General features: G+C 42.6%; 1 protein-coding gene across 1 annotated transcript; it reads right to left on the bottom strand.

The window, feature by feature from the left end:
* Nucleotides 1–1758: 1758 nt before the first annotated feature.
* On the bottom strand, nucleotides 1759–19608 carry LOC112220534 (uromodulin-like). Its single transcript, XM_024382392.2, has 4 exons — nucleotides 19573–19608; nucleotides 17669–17786; nucleotides 17304–17375; nucleotides 1759–3358 (listed from the first exon to the last, which is right to left on the bottom strand). The coding sequence occupies exons 1-4, from the start codon at nucleotides 19606–19608 to the stop codon at nucleotides 1761–1763; spliced, it is 1824 nt and encodes a 607-aa protein (XP_024238160.1). The 3' UTR covers nucleotides 1759–1760.

The following is a 19608-nucleotide window of genomic DNA, read 5'->3' as shown; positions in this document are numbered from 1 at the left end:
TTCTGCTCTGTTTCTCCTAGTTAACCACTCTGCTCTGTTTCTCCTGGTTAACCACTCTGTTCTGTTTCTCCTAGTTAACCACTCTGCTCTGTTTCTCCTAGTTAACCACTCTGTTCTGTTTCCCCTAGTTAACAACTCTGCTCTGTTTCTCCTAGTTAACCACTCTGCTCTGTTTCTCCTAGTTAACCAGTCTGCTCTTTTTCTCCTGGTTAACCAGTCTCCTATTTTCTCCAATACACTGAAATTCATTCCTTGATCCACTTGTTACAGTAAAGCATCCTTTAATAACTATAGCTCCATGTTTATCGGAGTGGGGTGCACCTACTTTGATTATTTTGACAATCAATATTGCTGTGGTAACAGTAGTTCTTGTTAACCCTGGTTGTGTATGAGGTCAAAGTACACAAGTGGGTCTGAACAATCAATTATTTCCAGCGAGGTATCATTACTTAAGGAAGTGCCAATTTTTCAATCAACAACCTACTTTACAATCTCACAGGAATGGAGCTCAAACCTGTGTACCGCTGTATGAGTGAACCAGAGATCTGTGTGTTCACACGTGCATGTGTGTGTGTGTGCCGTCACTGTTAATCACTTCCTCCACCTTTCAAAAATGTGAGGGCAGCCAAAAGCCCCCTGCCAGGCTTCCTCATAGAGCTACGCCACAGGGCCAGCCAGGTCTCATCAAGGAGCTGCGCCACGGGGCCAGCCGGGCCTCGTCAAGGAGCAGCGCCACAGGGCCAGTCGGGCCTCATCAAGGAGGGGCACCACAGGGCCAGTCAGGTGTTGTACAAGACACAGCGAGGACCCAAATTGATTCCAAAAGCCAGGGGGACTTACACGTTTACCTCGTCAAGCGAGCGGCAGAGCAAAGAGCATACACTAAATGAAGTGGAAAGTAAAATAAAGCAGAGGAAAGGGTTATGGGGTTGTATGGGGGTCCCACGATAATGACATTCTCACCCTCCCAGCTGCACCTTGCCAGTGTTCATATCCCCCTTATCCGAGACGGGCAGAGGCTGTAAAGGGGCCACCGACTGATACAATTCCTGGCACTGCTTTTGCTTCATGCTTCTCTCCTCACAACTATCTTCCCCTGGCAATCATTTCTCCCTCTACTGGCGGATGTAATAGGCTCCTCTCTCTCCCCTTTAGATTGGTCTCCCTGGTGACCCTGGTAGCCCGGCTATGTCGGAAATCATCCCTACTGTAAGCATTACTTGAATTATCTCTTTCTTCAAGATTGCCCCAAAATGGCTGCAGGTATGACTTCCGAGACCTCGCACTGACTCTAGGTAAAACTCTAGATTTCCAGATACAACTGGGAATTACAAGAAGATGAAAGAAAAAACCTCAGGCAACAGTTGTGTCTTTGTCAAATGGCTTTGAAAAATGTCTGCAGGCCGGGGAAATAGAGGGGGGTGTATCTATGTGCAAGTGGGGGAGGAGAGATAGAGAAAAAATACATAGTGATGTGTCCTTTATCATATAGTTATTTATTGTCATTGTCAAATGGCAGCATACACACTGAGCAACTGAGTAAATGATCGATCCTCAAAAGCATTGCGTCTATGTGTATAAAACATTTACAGTACAATGAAATCACACACTGTGTTGCAAACATTCATTGTCAATAATAGCAGAAAGTAATTTGGTGCCCTTGCATGACCATTGGTTGTGCTGGTAGGAATGGAGATCTGGGGAGGGAGAGGGCCCAGTGGGATGACAGTGGGGTTGAGGGGTGGGGGAGAAGCTGGAGGTCATTCTAGACTCTGGGCCCAGGTGATTGGCCCGATGGTGAGGGGGTTGAGGGAGACAGACTTGGCCACAGAGCGGGACCTCCTCCTGGAACACACTGGAGAGCAGGATGAGCTTCTGTGGTTACACAGACTGAGGCGGCAGTGCAGGAAGACGTAACGGTAGCCCCCATACAACAGAGCAGAGAATCGAGCCTGGAGGGATGAGGCGCTTTCCTCGACTGTCACGTGGGTACGATTGCTTGGACAGCTGTCCTGAATTATGTAGTATCGAAGGAGGTTGTCAGGGCTGGGGGCTCCCGTTGTGAAGCAGTCGTCCACGAAAAGCTCCGGGTCTGACTCGTCTACGGACAAGCCCACATGCAGGGTGGAACCCACAAGCAGAGTGACTGCCTGACCAGCTGGGTAAGGCTCTGTGTAGTTGGAGTTACGATACAGAAACATGGAGGCTCTGGCCTTGGCACCGACTGCGACAACTGCATTGTCAGTTGGTAGATGGGGTCTGATGGGCACATCCAGGCTGCTCTCTATCTCCAGAGGATAGATACAGGAGAAAGGAAAGCTAAGAGGAAAATCATTTTGTGCATCTACTGGATAAACGAATATGCTGTTGGAGTAGACAGCATGAGTGCCATTTGTCTTCACTGTGTTTCCACAGTGTCCCTCCCTGCGCTTCACCTGGTACCACACCATGCCATTACGATCCTCGTGGGCAGAGCAGCGCCGGTCAGCCAGATGAGCAGTGGTAGCGTTTATACCAGCAGCCTCCAGATGAGCTCTGCTGAGACCCACCTGTAGGAGGCTCCGCCCACATACCAGCTCTGGAGCTTTCCTCTCACATCTCCAGTTGATCTTATCCTCACTCACACAAGTCTGATCACTTCCACAGGTAGCACATACCATAGTGTTGACGTCTGCACAATAGGCAAAGGTGCAATACGTTGGACTGACAAACTTGTAGACATAGTAGTATCTATAGCAGGCTTTGACATGGATTGGGGTTTGTTTATATTGGCAGCAGCTATCATAGCTCCCACAGACACCCCGCTGAACCACTCTGTCCGACAGCTGGGGGTGGGGATCTGTGAGCCACATCGGGCTGTTGGTACCACATGTGTGCTTTTGCACACACCTCTCTGGCATCTGAACACTGGTGTCCCCCAGGAACATGCGATACCAGCCCCGAAAGTTGATATCCTTGTCGCAGTTCCCTATACCCCTGTAGTTGGTGGCACTCCAGGCGTCATTCAGTACAGAGTAGTGCTGGCAGGGGTCTGCACAACGAGATGTTCCACCAATACTGATACAGTCCTGTCCCACTGGACACTCTGTGTCCCCACACATAAACCGGACAGAGTGGGGGTCCACGTTTGGGATGGTGTGCTGGACTGAGCGGAGGTTATCGTCAGAAGGCACCAGGCAGTTGAAGGACCCAGGGGTGTTCTCACAGACCTGAGGGGCGCAGGGCTGGTCAGGAAGGGAACACTCGTCAACGTCCACACAACCCAGTTTAGAAGACCAGCGGTAACCTTGACGACAGCAGGAGTCGCTTTCGCAGATCTTGGGGTCATAGCAGGTGATGCCATTGCCGACAAAGCCGTCTTAACAGGTGCAGGTGAAAGGTGCAGGTGAAAGAGCAGCAGAGCCCCTGATGTCATCACTAAGAGCCCCATCATTTAGATCAAAACAGCCTACACACCATTCACAGGAAGTATGTGCTGGCTTCTACCTGTGAACTTGAGAATTGATATTTTTCCAGAGACATCATGTGACTATCGGTAAAATACTTTTATGTTGTGATTACGTGCATGGAGTTACTTATTAATCACTATGAAAACTGATAACTCAAGTATAAATTAAAACTCTTCATCTGAAAAATATGGCTCCGCTTAATCTGCGTAATTCTTGTCCCATGTAAAATACAAGTTGTTGAACCGATAAGCTTAGACTTAATTTACAATTATCTGACACTGACACATTTATTTGATTAGGATTTGATTGGGTTATTTTCCCATAATAGTCCCCCTGCAGAATGAGTCATGCAAAGTAAACTTCCCTAGTGAAAAGTAAACTTCCCTAGTGAAAAGTAAACTTCCCTAGTGAAAAGTAAACTTGCCTAGTGAAAAGTAAACTTGCCTAGTGAAAAGTAAACTTCCCTAGTGAAAAGTTAACTTCCCTAGTGAAAAGTTAACTTCCCTAGTGAAAAGTAAACTTCCCTAGTGAAAAGTAAACTTCCCTAGTGAAAAGTAAACTTCCCTAGTGAAAAGTTAACTTCCCTAGTGAAAAGTTAACTTCCCTAGTGAAAAGTTAACTTCCCTAGTGAAAAGTTAACTTCCCTAGTGAAAAGTTAACTTCCCTAGTGAAAAGTTAACTTCCCTAGTGAAAAGTAAACTTCCCTAGTGAAAAGTAAACTTCCCTAGTGAAAAGTAAACTTCCCTAGTGAAAAGTTAACTTCCCTAGTGAAAAGTTAACTTCCCTAGTGAAAAGTTAACTTCCCTAGTGAATAATTGTCCCTATTGCAACAGCACACGTAAAAAAAGAACAGAAACGGCACAAACAAAAGAACAACATGAATGACCTTAACTTGGAATCGGATTGAGTCGTGATGCTTTGTGGTTTTAAATATAATTTGTTTGGCATAATGGAAGTTGTCTTTCTGTTGCACTATGCGGCTACAAGTTGAAAGCCACAGAATATTAAACGTAACATTTATAATTAACGAATTAAAGAATCAGAATATTCTGAGTGAGAATCCGTATCAAACCCACCAAACAGATCAGTATGTAAATAGACAATGTTCTAATAGCTAGTTTTACTGCTGTTTTGATGTCCTTGGGGAAATATAATGGCCTCCAGAACCTGCAAAAAAATTCCTTAAAATCCATCATGTTAGATGTTGCTTCTTGGATGTTAATCTGACTTTAAGTATCTATTTACGCACAACAAAAGCAGAGCTGGCTATCACTTTGCTTTTTGTATCACATTTCCACAACGCATGTAAAGAAAAATTATGACCCCATTATCTAGGCCGTGCAAGCATTGGAATAGCTTGATTTGTTTTATTTCTTCACTAAGACCTCTGTTCAAAATATATTTCCAAATGAGGAGTGAGCTACTCATATTAAAAGGGAAACTTCACAGTTATTCAACTTCATCTCCAGCATCACCCCAACATCAACATATGTGAAAATTGCACATTTCTATGTTTTGTTGAAAAGAAGATAGAGGAAGTTAAGTGTTTCCAATGTCATCATCAACCAATTAGTAGGCAATGGCTGCTCATAATTGGTTAAAATCACACAATGCACACCGATGATGTCATTGGAAACACTTATCTTCCTCGATCTTTTTTACTACAAAACATAGAAACGCACCATTTTCACACATGTTGATGTTGGGGTGGTGCTTTTTTAAATGTCCCTTTAAAGCCACTCACAAGATTAACATTCTCATTTCAAAGGAGGCCAGACATTGTGGTTGTGCTTTGTCTGCCTAGCCTGTTCTTCGTCGGCCTGTAGTATTTATTACCATTGGCTCGGAAGGTTTTATCAGCGTTCATTCAGTGCAGCACTTGCACACATGACAGTTCATTTTCTGCATGATGTCACAAAAGTCGATACCATCTTGTAAAGACAAATACCAGATAACGCCGGCTAACTGATGCAATTTGGGGGAAGACCCTTAATCAAGGGGTCATAGCAGGTGGTGCCTTCATGAACCATAAACCACTTCAAATCTCATACAAGACAGGGTGTCTATCTAATTAGCTGGACTGGAGAAATGTTTTGCTGGCTTGCCCTTTATTTGAGTATGTGTATTGCTATAGTGAACTCAATTACTTGAGCATATTGTATAATAGTTAAGTGCTACACCTGTACAATGTTGTGCATTGTATGTGATACATGTTGTATTTTTGTTAACTCCTGGATGTACTTTTTTTTCTAAACTGAAATTAACATCCCTTTGAATAAGAGTTGTTATAAAGTAAGCAAGGCAAGGAAGGTAGGTAAACCTGCCACAAAGCAGCCATCCCCTGCCCAGTAAGGAACTGAGAGGTGGTACAACATAAAGCAGCCATCCCCTGCCCAGCAGGGAACCGAGACGTGGTACAACACAAAGCAGCCATCCCCTGCCCAGTAAGGGACTGAGAAGTGGTACAACACAAAGCAGCCATCCCCTGCCCAGTAAGGAACTGAGAAGTGGTACAACACAAAGCAGCCATCCCCTGCCCAGCAGGGAACTGAGACGTGGTACAACACAAAGCAGACATCCCCTGCCCAGTAAGGAACTGAGAAGTGGTACAACACAAAGCAGCCATCCCCTGCCAAGCAGGGAACCGAGACGTGGTACAACACAAAGCAGCCATCCCCTGCCCAGCAGGGAACCGAGACGTGGTACAACACAAAGCAGCCATCCCCTGCCCAGTAAGGGACTGAGAAGTGGTACAACACAAAGCAGCCATCCCCTGCCCAGTAAGGAACTGAGAAGTGGTACAACACAAAGCAGCCATCCCCTGCCCAGCAGGGAACTGAGACGTGGTACAACACAAAGCAGCCATCCCCTGCCCAGTAAGGAACTGAGAAGTGGTACAACACAAAGCAGCCATCCCCTGCCCAGTAAGGAACTGAGAAGTGGTACAACACAAAGCAGCCATCCCCTGCCCAGTAAGGAACTGAGAAGTGGTACAACACAAAGCAGCCATCCCCTGCCAAGCAGGGAACCGAGACGTGGTACAACACAAAGCAGCCATCCCCTGCCCAGCAGGGAACCGAGACGTGGTACAACACAAAGCAGCCATCCCCTGCCCAGTAAGGGACTGAGAAGTGGTACAACACAAAGCAGCCATCCCCTGCCCAGTAAGGAACTGAGAAGTGGTACAACACAAAGCAGCCATCCCCTGCCCAGCAGGGAACTGAGACATGGTACAACACAAAGCAGACATCACCTGCCCAGCAGGGAACCGAGACGTGGTACAACACAAAGCAGCCATCCCCTGCCCAGTAAGGAACTGAGAAGTGGTACAACACAAAGCAGCCATCCCCTGCCCAGTAAGGAACTGAGAAGTGGTACAACACAAAGCAGCCATCCCCTGCCCAGCAGGGAACCGAGACGTGGTACAACACAAAGCAGCCATCCCCTGCCCAGTAAGGAACTGAGAAGAGGTACAACACAAAGCAGCCATCCCCTGCCCAGCAGGGAACTGAGACGTGGTACAACACAAAGCAGCCATCCCCTGCCCAGTAGGGAACTGAGAAGTGGTACAACAAAAAGCAGCCATCCCCTGCCCAGCAGGGAACTGAGACGTGGTACAACACAAAGCAGCCATCCCCTGCCCAGCAGGGAACTGAGAAGTGGAAGCAATACAAAGACAACCATTAGTTGGAGAGTATTGTATTGTTTGTTGGTTTGGCAATGCCACTGTCAGTTTTAGACCCAAGCCACACCCTGTACCCAGACTTTGAACTACTCCCCTCTGGGCGCAGGTATAGGGCACCCCTCGGCAGGAAAAACAGAACTAGACAATCATTTGTGCCAGGTGTGATATCTCTCCTAAATAGCTCGGACTAGTGTTCCTATCGACCCAGTAAGGCCAGCAGGCTAGTGTTCCTACCGGCCCAGTAAGGCCAGCAGGCTAGTGTTCCTACCGGCCCAGTAAGGCCAGCAGGCTAGTGTTCCTACCGGCCCAGTAAGGCCAGCAGCCTAGTGTTCCTACCGGCCCAGTAAGGCCAGCAGGCTAGTGTTCCTACCGGCCCAGTAAGGCCAGCAGGCTAGTGTTCCTACCGGCCCAGTAAGGCCAGCAGGCTAGTGTTCCTACCGGCCCAGTAAGGCCAGCAGGCTAGTGTTCCTACCGGCCCAGTAAGGCCAGCAGGCTAGTGTTCCTACCGGCCCAGTAAGGCCAGCAGGCTAGTGTTCCTACCGGCCCAGTAAGGCCAGCAGGCTAGTGTTCCTATCGACCCAGTAAGGCCAGCAGGCTAGTGTTCCTACCGGTCCAGTAAGGCCAGCAGGCTAGTGTTCCTACCGGCCCAGTAAGGCCAGCAGGCTAGTGTTCCTACCGGCCCAGTAAGGCCAGCAGGCTAGTGTTCCTATCGACCCAGTAAGGCCAGCAGGCTAGTGTTTCTACCGGCCCAGTAAGGCCAGCAGCCTAGTGTTCCTATCGACCCAGTAAGGCCAGCAGGCTAGTGTTCCTATCGACCCAGTAAGGCCAGCAGGCTAGTGTTCCTACCGTCCCAGTAAGGCCAGCAGCCTAGTGTTCCTATCGACCCAGTAAGGCCAGCAGGCTAGTGTTCCTATCGACCCAGTAAGGCCAGCAGGCTAGTGTTCCTACCGTCCCAGTAAGGCCAGCAGGCTAGTGTTCCTACCGTCCCAGTAAGGCCAGCAGGCTAGTGTTCCTACCGGCCCAGTAAGGCCAGCAGGCTAGTGTTCCTACCGGCCCAGTAAGGCCAGCACTCTAGTCTCTTTTTATTGGTATGTAACTGTTATGAAAGTTGTATTGTCAAATTGTTTTGTATTTAAACGCCACTTTAAACGTGTACATGACACGGTAACAACATTTCCCCATGGCAAAAACAACATGCAAAAATCTTCCTAATAAGGTCAATGCTTTAAGCTTGAATATTTTAGCGGGTCGCAAAAGTTTTCTTTCCTTGTGTTAAGTGAGCTAAGCACAGATTGAAAGCTTGAGTGAGTCAGTTTTTTTTTTTACCTGACTTTGTCTGTTAAGATTCTGAGATAACTGTATGGTGTCCATATTAGGACATCCTTGGTCTCAGACACTGTCGTACATACAACATGTTTGCAGGGAAGACACAAGGTCAAAAGGATGTGGATTTACCACAATACAGGTTTGATTCAATCAATTTGTTTAACGTATACACGATACACTGTCCACAACATGTCTGGTCATCTTATATTACGGAGATGTAATGACGTATTAAACGATAAGTTCGCTCATTTATCTATATCAGGACTAATTAGGGCTCTGAATTCATATTATGTGCCTAAAACATGCATGTTCCTCATTAAGCTCTTACAGAATGTAAAGTAAACAACACCATTAATTACTCTGAAGGCAAGGACATGGTAGTAAAAGTAACATGGTACTAAAACACATACTGTATGCAGATATTAACCCGCAATGATACACGTTCGATTTATAGTGAATCCCCTACACAGGACAATTGAAGTTTTAGCGCTATTTATTTTTTATCGAAGTTAACTTTCCGGGACCCCCTGCACTGACTGAATGCCTGATGTACTGTTAAAAGCCAGCACCATATTTCCGCTTAGCCTATCACTGGTGATATCAACTATGAACACTGAAAGGTCCTTTCTTCCTCAGAGAGATAAGCATTACAGCATGAGATGAGAATGAATGTCTCCATTCTGGGAGTGTTAAATCACCCAAAAGCGGCTCTTAATGTGGGCAACTCTTGGTGATATGATATACTGTATAACGAAGTCCATTATAAGAATTAAGCTGTAGCTTTCACGTCTCAGCATGGACCCTCAGATAAAGTCGCCCATCAGAATAGGACAACGAACGAACAGAGAGACGTTGTCACACCAGACTAGCATGGCTTTTTACTGTGCAAATGGCTGTTTTATATCTCTGTCTGAAAGAGGGAAAGAGAATACTGGGAGGGCAATTTAGATGTGAAACTTGTTTTTTTGGTTCAGAAATTAAGCTGTAATATGTGACGGCTTTGCTTGGTTAAAGATTAATATGACGAAAAGAGGGAACATGTTCTGATCTCTATGGATATTCTGGTCTCTCTGGTCTCCTCGCCCCCACATGTTGTTTTGATATCTTATTTCTTCCAGATGAACATCTCTGTCTGCATGACAACAGCGTTGGGGAAAGCTGTCACAAAAATTCTCTCCAGAAGCAATTGTTTAAAAAAAACAGTTGAATTATGATGTATTGTTATTGGCCTGAGGCCCCACCAAGACCTCTCCATAACCTAAAGAAGAATACATGCTAAATAATTCTCATGGCATGTTTTTGCATAAACTAGTCCTTAGGCTGCCCTGTGCCTCTTAGATACAGTCCAGACTTCTTCTAAATCGTTCTTGTTAAATCAGTTAGCAAACACTTAATCTATACCCCCGGGATGCTTTAGTCCATTCACAGAATGGACTAAAGAAGAGTTCGTAAAAAAGAGTTCGGAAGAGTTCGTAAAAAAAAATCTGCCTTATCTCTGAAGGGTTCCTATCGTTTGAAATATGCCTTATTGTTGAGAGAAATATCAATTTAGCAGTAGATTTTTACAACACACTCCACCACACAGTCTCTTTCTTCTCCCTCATTCTCGCCCCCTCCCATATGCGGAGTGTGATCACCATAATCATAAGTGACTCGTTTGATTTTCTGAGGAATAGACTTTTGTTTTCTCTAGATATTCTGGCAATACTGTCCATGCAAATGAATAACTCCCAAAACATTCCACATCGTCATCAAACACACATGCATGCATGTTCACGCACACATAAACACACACAATTATATAAACACTATACAGACAGAAATATCCAGAAGAAGTGCATGGGTAGTTAAAAAGCTATAACCATATCCATATTTTTACCAGAAGGCAGTTATTCAGTAGTATTAGTCCTACTGTGACAGTTACTTCCTTATTACCTCACAATGAACAATGCCCATGTTGGATGTATGTGTACAGTATGAGTATAATGTTCCATTGCACTCATTATTGCTTCTCATCACTGTTCTAGCCTGCAATCCTCCCACCATGCAATCTAAGACCGTTATCTGCAGCATGAGGGATGGAGGATAAGTTATTACCATGCTTAGGAACTAAAATGGACAGCTTGCGGCCTCGCAACATGAACAATATTTACAGTTGAAGTCGGAAGTTTACACACACTTTAGCCAAATACATTTAAACTCAGTTTTTCACAATTCCTGACATTTAATCCTAGTAAATCCCTGTCTTAGGTCAGTTGGGATCACCACTTTATTTTAAGAATGTGAAATGTCAGAATAATAGTAGAGAAAATGATTTATTTCAGCTTTTATTTCTTTCATCACATTCCCAGTGGGTCAGAAGTTTACATACACTCAATTAGTATTTGGTAGCATTGCCTTTAAATTGTTTAATTTGGGTCAAACATTTCGTGTAGCCTTCCACAAGCTTCCCACAATAAATTGGGTGAATGTTGGCCCATTCCCCTTGACAGAGCTGGTGTAACTGAATCACGTTTGTAGGCCTCCTTGCTCGCACACGCTTTTTCAGTTCTGCCCACACATTTTCTATAAAATTGGCTTTGTGATGACCACTCCAATACCTTGACTTTGTTATTCTTAAGCCATTTTGCCACAACTTTGGAAGTATGCTTGGGATCATTGTTCATTTGGAAGACCCATTTGCGACCAAACTTTAACTGATGTCTTGAGATGTGGCTTCAATATAGCCACAGAATTGTCCTTCCTCATTCCGTCCAGTGCACCAGTCCCTCCTACAGCAAAGCACCCCCACAACATGATGCTTCGGCTTGCAAGCCTCCCCCTTTTCCCTCCAAACATAACGATGGCCATTATGGCCAAACAGTTCAATTTTGTTTCATCAGACCAGAGGACATTTCTCCAAAAAGTACGATCTTTGTCCCCATGTGCAGTCGCAAACCGTAGTCTGGCTTTTTTATGGCCGCTTCCTTGCTGAGCGGCCTTTCAGGTTATGTCGATTGGGGACTCATTTACTGAGGATATAGATACATTTGTACCCATTTCCTCCAGCATCTTCACAAGGTCCTTTGCTGTTGTTCTGGGATTGATTTGCACTTTTCACACCAAAGTACGTTCATCTCTAGGAGACAGAACGCGTCTCCTTCCTGAGCGGTATGACGGCTGCGTGGTCCCATGGTGTTTATACTTACATACTATTGTTTGTAGAGATGAACGTGGTACCTTCAGGCATTTGGAAATTGCCCCCAAGGATGAACAGTCAACTTATTGTATGTAAACTTCTTACCCACTGGAATTGTGATACAGTGAATTATAAGTGAAGTAATCTGTCTGTAAACAATTGTTGGAAAAATTACTTGTGTCATGCACAAAATAGATGTCCTAACCGACATGCCAAACTATAGTAAGTTAACAAGATATTTGTGGACTTGTTGAAAAACGAGTTTTAATGACTCCAACCTAAGTGTATGTAAACTTCCGACTTCAACTGTAGATGCAGTCTATCAATTCTAATTTGGCCATTTCATCCTTGAAATAAAGTAATACATTGCTGCCATCTGCTGCTTTAGGTAGAGCAAAGCATCACATTTAATTTCCCATTTCTAATTGCCATTGTGGAGCTAAGGAACATTTGATTTGTAATTCTACATTAGATGCTATGTTAATGGTTCTTAAAGGGATAGAGCAAGATTTTGGCAATCAAGCCCTTTTTCTATTTTTCAAGAGTCAGATGAACTCATGGTTACCATTTGTTAAGTCTCTGCATGCAGTTTGAAGGACGTTTCTAATTAGCGTTAACATAATTGCTAAGTAACTGGAAGTCTATGGGAACAGTCATTGCACTGATGCTAGTTAGCAATGGCTTGTGAAGCTACCTTCAACTTCCTTCAAGCTGCACGCAGAGACATACATTTTCATCTGAATATGGGGAAGTAAAAAAGGGATTAATGGCTGAAATCTCACACTATCCCTTCAAGACAGTGACAGTTCAAATATCAAAAAATATATATACATAGTAAATGTGTTACAAATATAAATGAATCTGTAAAAGGTGACACTAGGTTGACATTTGGATTAGATGGTGTCTCTTTGACTGTTAATGTATAGTCAAAAAGACACCTTTGAGGGTGGGGTCAATGCTTGGGTCTGTCATTTTGACATAAACATGAGAGGTAATGCCTCTGTGCGCTCTGACATAATGCATTGGCATCGTTGTAGAAATTATTTCCACCTTCCATACTCAATCTCCACACTTTATGTCTGAGTCCACAAAGAACAGCTTAAAGACCTGGCAAAAGGGGCACAACCAGACCATTACCCAACCAATCCATGCAGTCAATCAACCTTGACCTAATTGTTCCTTTATATAGCTTTACTCTACAAATTATACATATGTAGGATCTTCATTTGAGCCAGTTTTGCTACAGCAGGAAAATAATCCTGCAGCAACAGGAAATGTGAATTATTATGTGGATTATAATTAATGGATATTTTTTGTAGGGGTTGATACATATTTTTGTTAGGGCAAATCGTGTCTGACATTTTTAAAGTGAAAATTACAAACTTTAGGAGCCTTTTAAACATCGCATCCGCTACAAGTTTGCATTTCCTGCCGTGCAGGAAAATTCTCAGCAACAAAAGTGATCAAATTAAGATCCTACATCTGTAGCGTCTAATTACAATCAAAACAGGGTGAATTATTAATAGACATACATTAACCTCCCACTTAATCACACACCAAATGTTCAAACAGACTCCCCTGGACAGATACAGACCTTCGCCCCTGAGTTTGAGCCCCTTATTGATGACTTCCTTTCTGCTATCCTCTCCAGCGTACACTGGGGAAAAACGTTGAATGGAGCAAGGACTTCAATCATCACACACAATGTCAACACCTGCATGAGGCCCATATGACTTTCTGAGCACAGATAAGAAAAGGTAGTTTAGCACACGTAAAGAATTGTTTTGAAGTTGTGTGAACTGTTTTGACAGCATGGAACCTTGATTCTAAAAATTTGTTAAATTAATAAAAGCCCCTCTGGGTTTCTTACTTATCCTGCACGTGTTTTCTTTGTTTACCTTTTAAAGATTCATCATTGTTTAGTATTTTCTTATATGCAAAACATTAATATACAAACAATAACAGTTATCATTCTACATGTAGGGTGAAACATAAAAGATAACAGTTATCATGCTACATGTAGAGTGATATAAAAGATCACCGTTATCATGCTACATGTAGGATGATATACAAGATAACATAACAGATAACAGTTATCATGTAGGGTGGTGTCATGACGTTGGCCTGGGGGGTAGGTTGATGACAGTCATAAATACCTCTTCCCCCCTTTTTTCCTCTCTCTATGTAACGTTCCTCATCTTCCTCTGATGAGGAGAAAGAGAGGTCGGACCAATTTGCAGCGTGGTAAGTGTCCATTTTAATAAGAAAAACTGAACACTACACAAATAACAAAGTGAAACAAACGAACCGGTCCCGTGTGGTAACAAACACTAACATGGAAGATAATCAACCTCAACTCAAAAGTAAAACCAGGCTACCTAAATATGGTTCTCAATCAGGGACAACGATTGACAGCTGCCTCTGATTGAGAACCATACCAGGCCAAACACAGAAATAACTAATCATAGAAAAACTAACATAGACAACCCACCCAACTCAAGCCCTGACCATACTAAAACAAAGACATAACAAAAGAACTAAGGTCAGAACGTGACACTCTACCCTACTGAGGTTACATTTGCAAAACCCTTGGTTAACATAGAGATTCTGGGAACATCAGTAGGTGGGGGGAAATGAACTATATTCTGGTAATCTGAACAATTGAACATATGCGGTGGTACTTAATGAATATGATGTCAGTTCGGTTGTCACCTGAGACATTCTCATCAATGATAAGATGACATAAACTCTACAGTGGAAAGTCTACACATCAGAGTTATCGGATTCACATGGGATTGTTGTTCTATTAAAATGTTTGAATATGAAATTATTCGTGATGGGATGAAATGTGATTTTAGCCTCTAAAATGTGAGATTTGGGGTTTTCATAAGATAGGGCTGCTCAATCACTGGCCCGCCCCTGTGAAGGGACATGGGCTATAAAAGCCCTTGACAACAACATAACTTCCTGTTCCAATGATGTGAGGACCACGGTCCTATGTCAGAATGGTTCAGATAATAACTACAGAACGAAGCCAACATCAACGTGAGCTTCGGTTGCGAATGGTATGAACTTTTAACTCTTATTCATAACAGAAGTGATACCTCCTAGCCGTTGAGTTAGCAACAGCAGATGCCAACGAGGGTTAGGAAGGAACAGACAGAGTATCCCGTCTACCACAGAACGACGTTACGACAACGTATCCAATTGACAACCAGAGTGTGACGTAGAAGTCCGTCACTGGCCGCGGGCAGCATTTGGTTCTTTAACGCACACACATATTCATCACTCCTCCCTGCGCCATTATACCATAAGTTAACAATGTGGGTCGACACACAATTTAACTTCTGTCTTGGTGCATGCATTTCACACTTGTCAATGTTCATATTTGAGAGATACAATAATTATTATACTTATCAATGTTGTGGATGAGCGCATTGTTTGTTTGTTCTGTTCCTCTCTCTCCATCTCTGTAGCTTCTGGGTATGCTGGAAAAGGACCCGAGCTAAGGGAATTGGGTTGGCTTTATAGTGCCTGTCCCAAATGGCTCATTAATGCATATGGGCATATTGAAAGATACTGTCAGTAATGATGTAATGTTGTAAATGTTATGTTGTGATATTGTTTAAAACCGTGTTGCAATGTATATCCTTTAGTATGTTTAGTTCATGGAAAATGTAGGTTTGTATTGTTAATTGATTAATTAATTAGGGTTAATTGTTCTGAGGGGAGGGGCTAGCCCTACAAAAGGAGCCTCTCTCCAGTCTCTAAGGGGGATTTTTTGGATTGAGCTGTGGATGGGGCAGCATTGTTGTTAAGCTGTCCCATAAGGTAGATGTTGATGGCAGTACTGTTATTTTCTGTTCTGGAATCACTTGTAAATAAACACCTTTGCACAGAAGAACTTTTGCGGTTCCGCCATCTTTTTATTTTTATAGAGGTTAGGTTATCCAGTTTAGCCATCTGGCCTACTCTACGTGACACAGAGACATTCATCAAAGGACTCGGTTGGGCAACACGGCCTTCCATCTACCACCAACCTACCGAAGCGCAGCTCAGAGTAAATATTTATTGCATTTTCCTTTTCCAAATGGGCGGTAATTTAGAATGCATAAGATACTGTATTTACGATAGCACAGCTTCTCCCTGTGTCCCTCAGTCTTCCCGCTCCTTTACTCAAACCCAGCCCCTTTTCTTTTGTGTAACAAGCTGTCATATCTGTTCCGTCCGGCTAGGGACGTTTTCCTTTATGACGTAATTTGTAGTCAAGTTATGATTTAATTATGTGTATGTGTAATTCTGTGTGATTAATTAGGTATTTAGAAAATAAATAATTAAACCCAATTTTGTATTGCTGATTCAAATTGTTAGCCAGGGTTCGTGCAGATAACCAAGAATTTACAACTTTCAGATGAGACTGAAGTAAGATGACGATTGATATTGACTGCTATTGATGTAAAATATTACTAGGTCTTTAAGAGTTTATTCGGAAGATAACAGCTCTATAAATATTATTTCGTGGTGCCCGACTCTCTAGTGAATTACATTTACATGATTAGCTCAATCAGGTGATATTAATTACGGAGAAATTATTTTATAGAATAGCATGTCATATCACTTAATCCGGCATAGCCAAAGACACGACAGTGGTATAAAAGAACAGTTATCATGCCACATGTAGGGTAATATGAAAGATAACAGTTATCATGCTACATGTAGGATGATAAAAAAATGAGTTATCATGCTACACGTAGGGTGATTTAAAAGATAACAGTTATCATGCTACATGTAGGGTGATATAAAATAACATTTACCATGCTACATGTAGGGTGATATAAAATATAGTCATCATGCTACATGTAGGGGGAAATAAAAGATAACAGTTATCATGCTACATGTAAGGTGACATAAAAGATAACCGTTATTATGTTACATGCTTAGGAAGACCACCAAAATCTCTGAAATCTCCATCGCTAACTACAACATTTTCAGACAAGATAGAACAGCCAAAGGGGGCGGTCTTGCAATCTAATGCAGAGATAGCCTGCAGAGTTCTGTCCTACTATCCAAGTCTGTACCCAAACAATTTGAAGTTCTACTTTTAAAAATCCAACTCTTTAAAAACAAGTCTCTCACAGTTGCCGCCTGCTATAGACCACACTCTGCCCCCACCTGTGCTCTGGACACCACATGTGAACTGACTGCCCCCCATCTATCTTCAGAGCTCGTGCTGCTAGGCGACCTAAACTGGAACATGCTTCATTCTTGACGCACCCATCCCGTTAGCGGGATCATTTTCATCAACAGCCGCTGAATTGCAGAGCGCCAAATTCAAATTAAATTACTAAAAATATTACATTTTCATGAAATCACAAGTGCAATATAGCAAAACCCAGCTTAGCTTGTTGTTAATCCACCTGGCGTGTCAGATTTCAATAAAGCTTTTCGGGGAAAGCATAACAAGCGTTTATGTAAGAACATCTCTCTCAGTAGACAAAATATTACAAACAGCTAGCAGCCAAGTAGATTGCTTTTCTGACTTTCGTGACCAATCAATTAAATCGCTTACCTTTGATGATCTTCGGATGTTTGCACTCACGAGACTCCCAGTTACACAATAAATGTTCCTTTTGTTCCATAAATATTATTTTTATATCCAAAATACCTCCATTGTGGCCCTTCTTCACCACCCCAGAGTAACTGTCAGGCTTCACGTAGAACAGCTTAAAGCACAGACCTGCAAGACAGAAAATCACAGTGTGAGTCAATCAATCAATCAATCATTCAACCTGTCAATCAATGAATTTGCACAAAAAATTCTTCCATTTCATTCTGCCATGACACGTTAGTTGCCGGTGTGTACTCTACCTCAGTGAAACAGTAGTCATTACATTGGGATGCATTATTAAAATAGGCATAGCATTTACAGTATTATTGATCTCCTTCCAGGGTATTAAAACAAATAATTCATGATAGACTATTGATCTCCTTCCAGGCTATTAAAATAAATTATTCAGGGTAGACACTGACCCTCCCCACTGAGGTTGATCCCATCATTGATGGCTGCCTTCTTCGGGTTTGTGTACACTGTGACTTTGCCGCTGAGTTTCACGTCAAATGGAGCGTACACTGTGGCCCCGTCGTACCACTATGGTATGTTTTCACTTGTTGTTTTGTGAGTATTGTACTATGTACAGTCAGAGTAGGGGTCTCAGATCAAATTGATATTATTAATATTGTACTAATTGGTTCTTAGAAATAAGTATTATGTGGTTACCATCTTACCAACTAAATTATGACGTAAATTGCAGACAGTCAAATAAAGCTAAACCAGGGGTGGCAGGGTAGCCTAGTGGTTAGAGCATTGGACTAGCAACCGGAAGGTTGACAAGGTACAAATCTGTCATTCTGCCCCTGAACAGGCAGTTAACCCACCATTCGTAGGCTGTCATTGAAAATAAGAATTTGTTCTTAACTGACTTGCTTAGTAAAATAAATTTAAAAAACTGATACATTAAGTCACCTTGATTTTTCACCTGTGTGTTTTAATCAGTTTCTTTATGAAAATATTTTGCAAAATCCATGACAGTAGCTACAGCAAGAGGCTATAGCAGCACACAAGTAGACTACAGCAAGGGGCTATAGCAGAACACAGGTAGACTACAAATGCATGCTGGGCCAGGCATGCCCTGAGCTCCTGAAGTGAGCACTACTTAATAAGGATTGCACACTTATTTCAATTTCCACCTAAAATGACATACCCAAATCTAACTGCCTGTAACTCAGGACCTGAAGCAAGCTATTTGAAAGAAAACACTTTGAAGTTTGTGGAAATATGAAATTAATGTAGGCGAATAACACATTAGATCTGGTAAAAGGTAATACAAACAAAACATGCGTTTCAACATTTTCCCCCCATCATCTATGAAATGTAAGAGAAAGATCATACATTCAGATAGGAGTGTAGGTGTAATTTCGATTTTGGCCACCAGATGGAAATTGGAGCGAGTGCTCTGTTCCGAACTAACCCTGTTAGCCAAGTAACAGGTAAGGTCAGAGTTTAGGTTAATGTCACAATTTGTTTACCCTGCTGTCTACCATTTTTTTTCTACCAATTGAGAACACCAAAAAAATGTTTCTGGATTTCACAAATTTTACAAAGAATTTCCAAATCCTGGGTTTTCCATTCTGTGGCAATTATTTGAAACAAGGGTGTGTAATGTGGGAAAGTTCTCACTATGAGGTACTTAAAGCACAGACCTTGTGCAGTCAGAAAAATAGACTGAAGCTGAGCAAGACCTTCTTGTAGAGTTTCTCCTTGAGTGAAGCATCCCCTCAGGCTTCAACATGAAGACAGCTATTCTTCTGCTTACTGTAGTCCTCATAGGTGAGACTATTTGATCAATCCATTGCGATAGCTATCACGTTGTCATATAGGTTAAATATATCAAATCAAGTAGCTGGTCAGCTCACACATGCGATTTGGTTCTGGGTGCTGTTGGTGTTCAATATTATTTGGGCATTTTAAAGGTCCCATGCATTTTTTAAAATCTCAATATCAAATAATTCCTGGGTAATAATTAAGTACTTTACTGTGATTGTTTTCAGTTAAAATGGTTAAAAAAATATATATATATTTTTTTAAACTAAATGCAATTTCCCAGGCAAACATTTTGCTAGTACTGTCTGGGAGTAATCTGAGAGAGGGGCTTATTTGGAGGAGCTTGGTGGGCGGAATGTGTAGCCTGAAAACAAGCTGTTAATGGCCGAGAGGGAAAACTCTTTATTATTGGTCTATTAACTTATCAAAAAATGTATTTAAAAATGTCCTTTATTTAGCCCTCTCTTGTCATCAGTCTTTAGGTGTTTTTTCTCTCACGTTCAGTATGCGTCCCACGTTTGTTCTTTTGTATCTGTTCATTATTAAAACTCACCTTCTGCACCTGCTTTCTGACTCCCGGCGTATACAT

Source organism: Oncorhynchus tshawytscha, linkage group LG21, assembly GCF_018296145.1.
Source record: "Oncorhynchus tshawytscha isolate Ot180627B linkage group LG21, Otsh_v2.0, whole genome shotgun sequence".
Lineage (NCBI taxonomy): Eukaryota > Metazoa > Chordata > Actinopteri > Salmoniformes > Salmonidae > Oncorhynchus > Oncorhynchus tshawytscha.
This window is presented reverse-complemented; position numbering and strand designations above follow the sequence as displayed.

What these genes read in the sequence shown, in the direction of transcription:
- LOC112220534 (XM_024382392.2), bottom strand. Translation starts at nt 19,608, where the DNA reads ATGTATACGCCGGGAGTCAGAAAGCAGGTGCAGAAG. An exon ending in TCAGAAAGCAGGTGCAGAAG is followed by an intron (nt 17,787 to 19,572) that starts GTGAGTTTTAAT and finishes AACATACCATAG; the next exon opens with TGGTACGACGGGGCCACAGT. An exon ending in GATCAACCTCAGTGGGGAGG is followed by an intron (nt 17,376 to 17,668) that starts GTCAGTGTCTAC and finishes TCTGTCTTGCAG; the next exon opens with GTCTGTGCTTTAAGCTGTTC.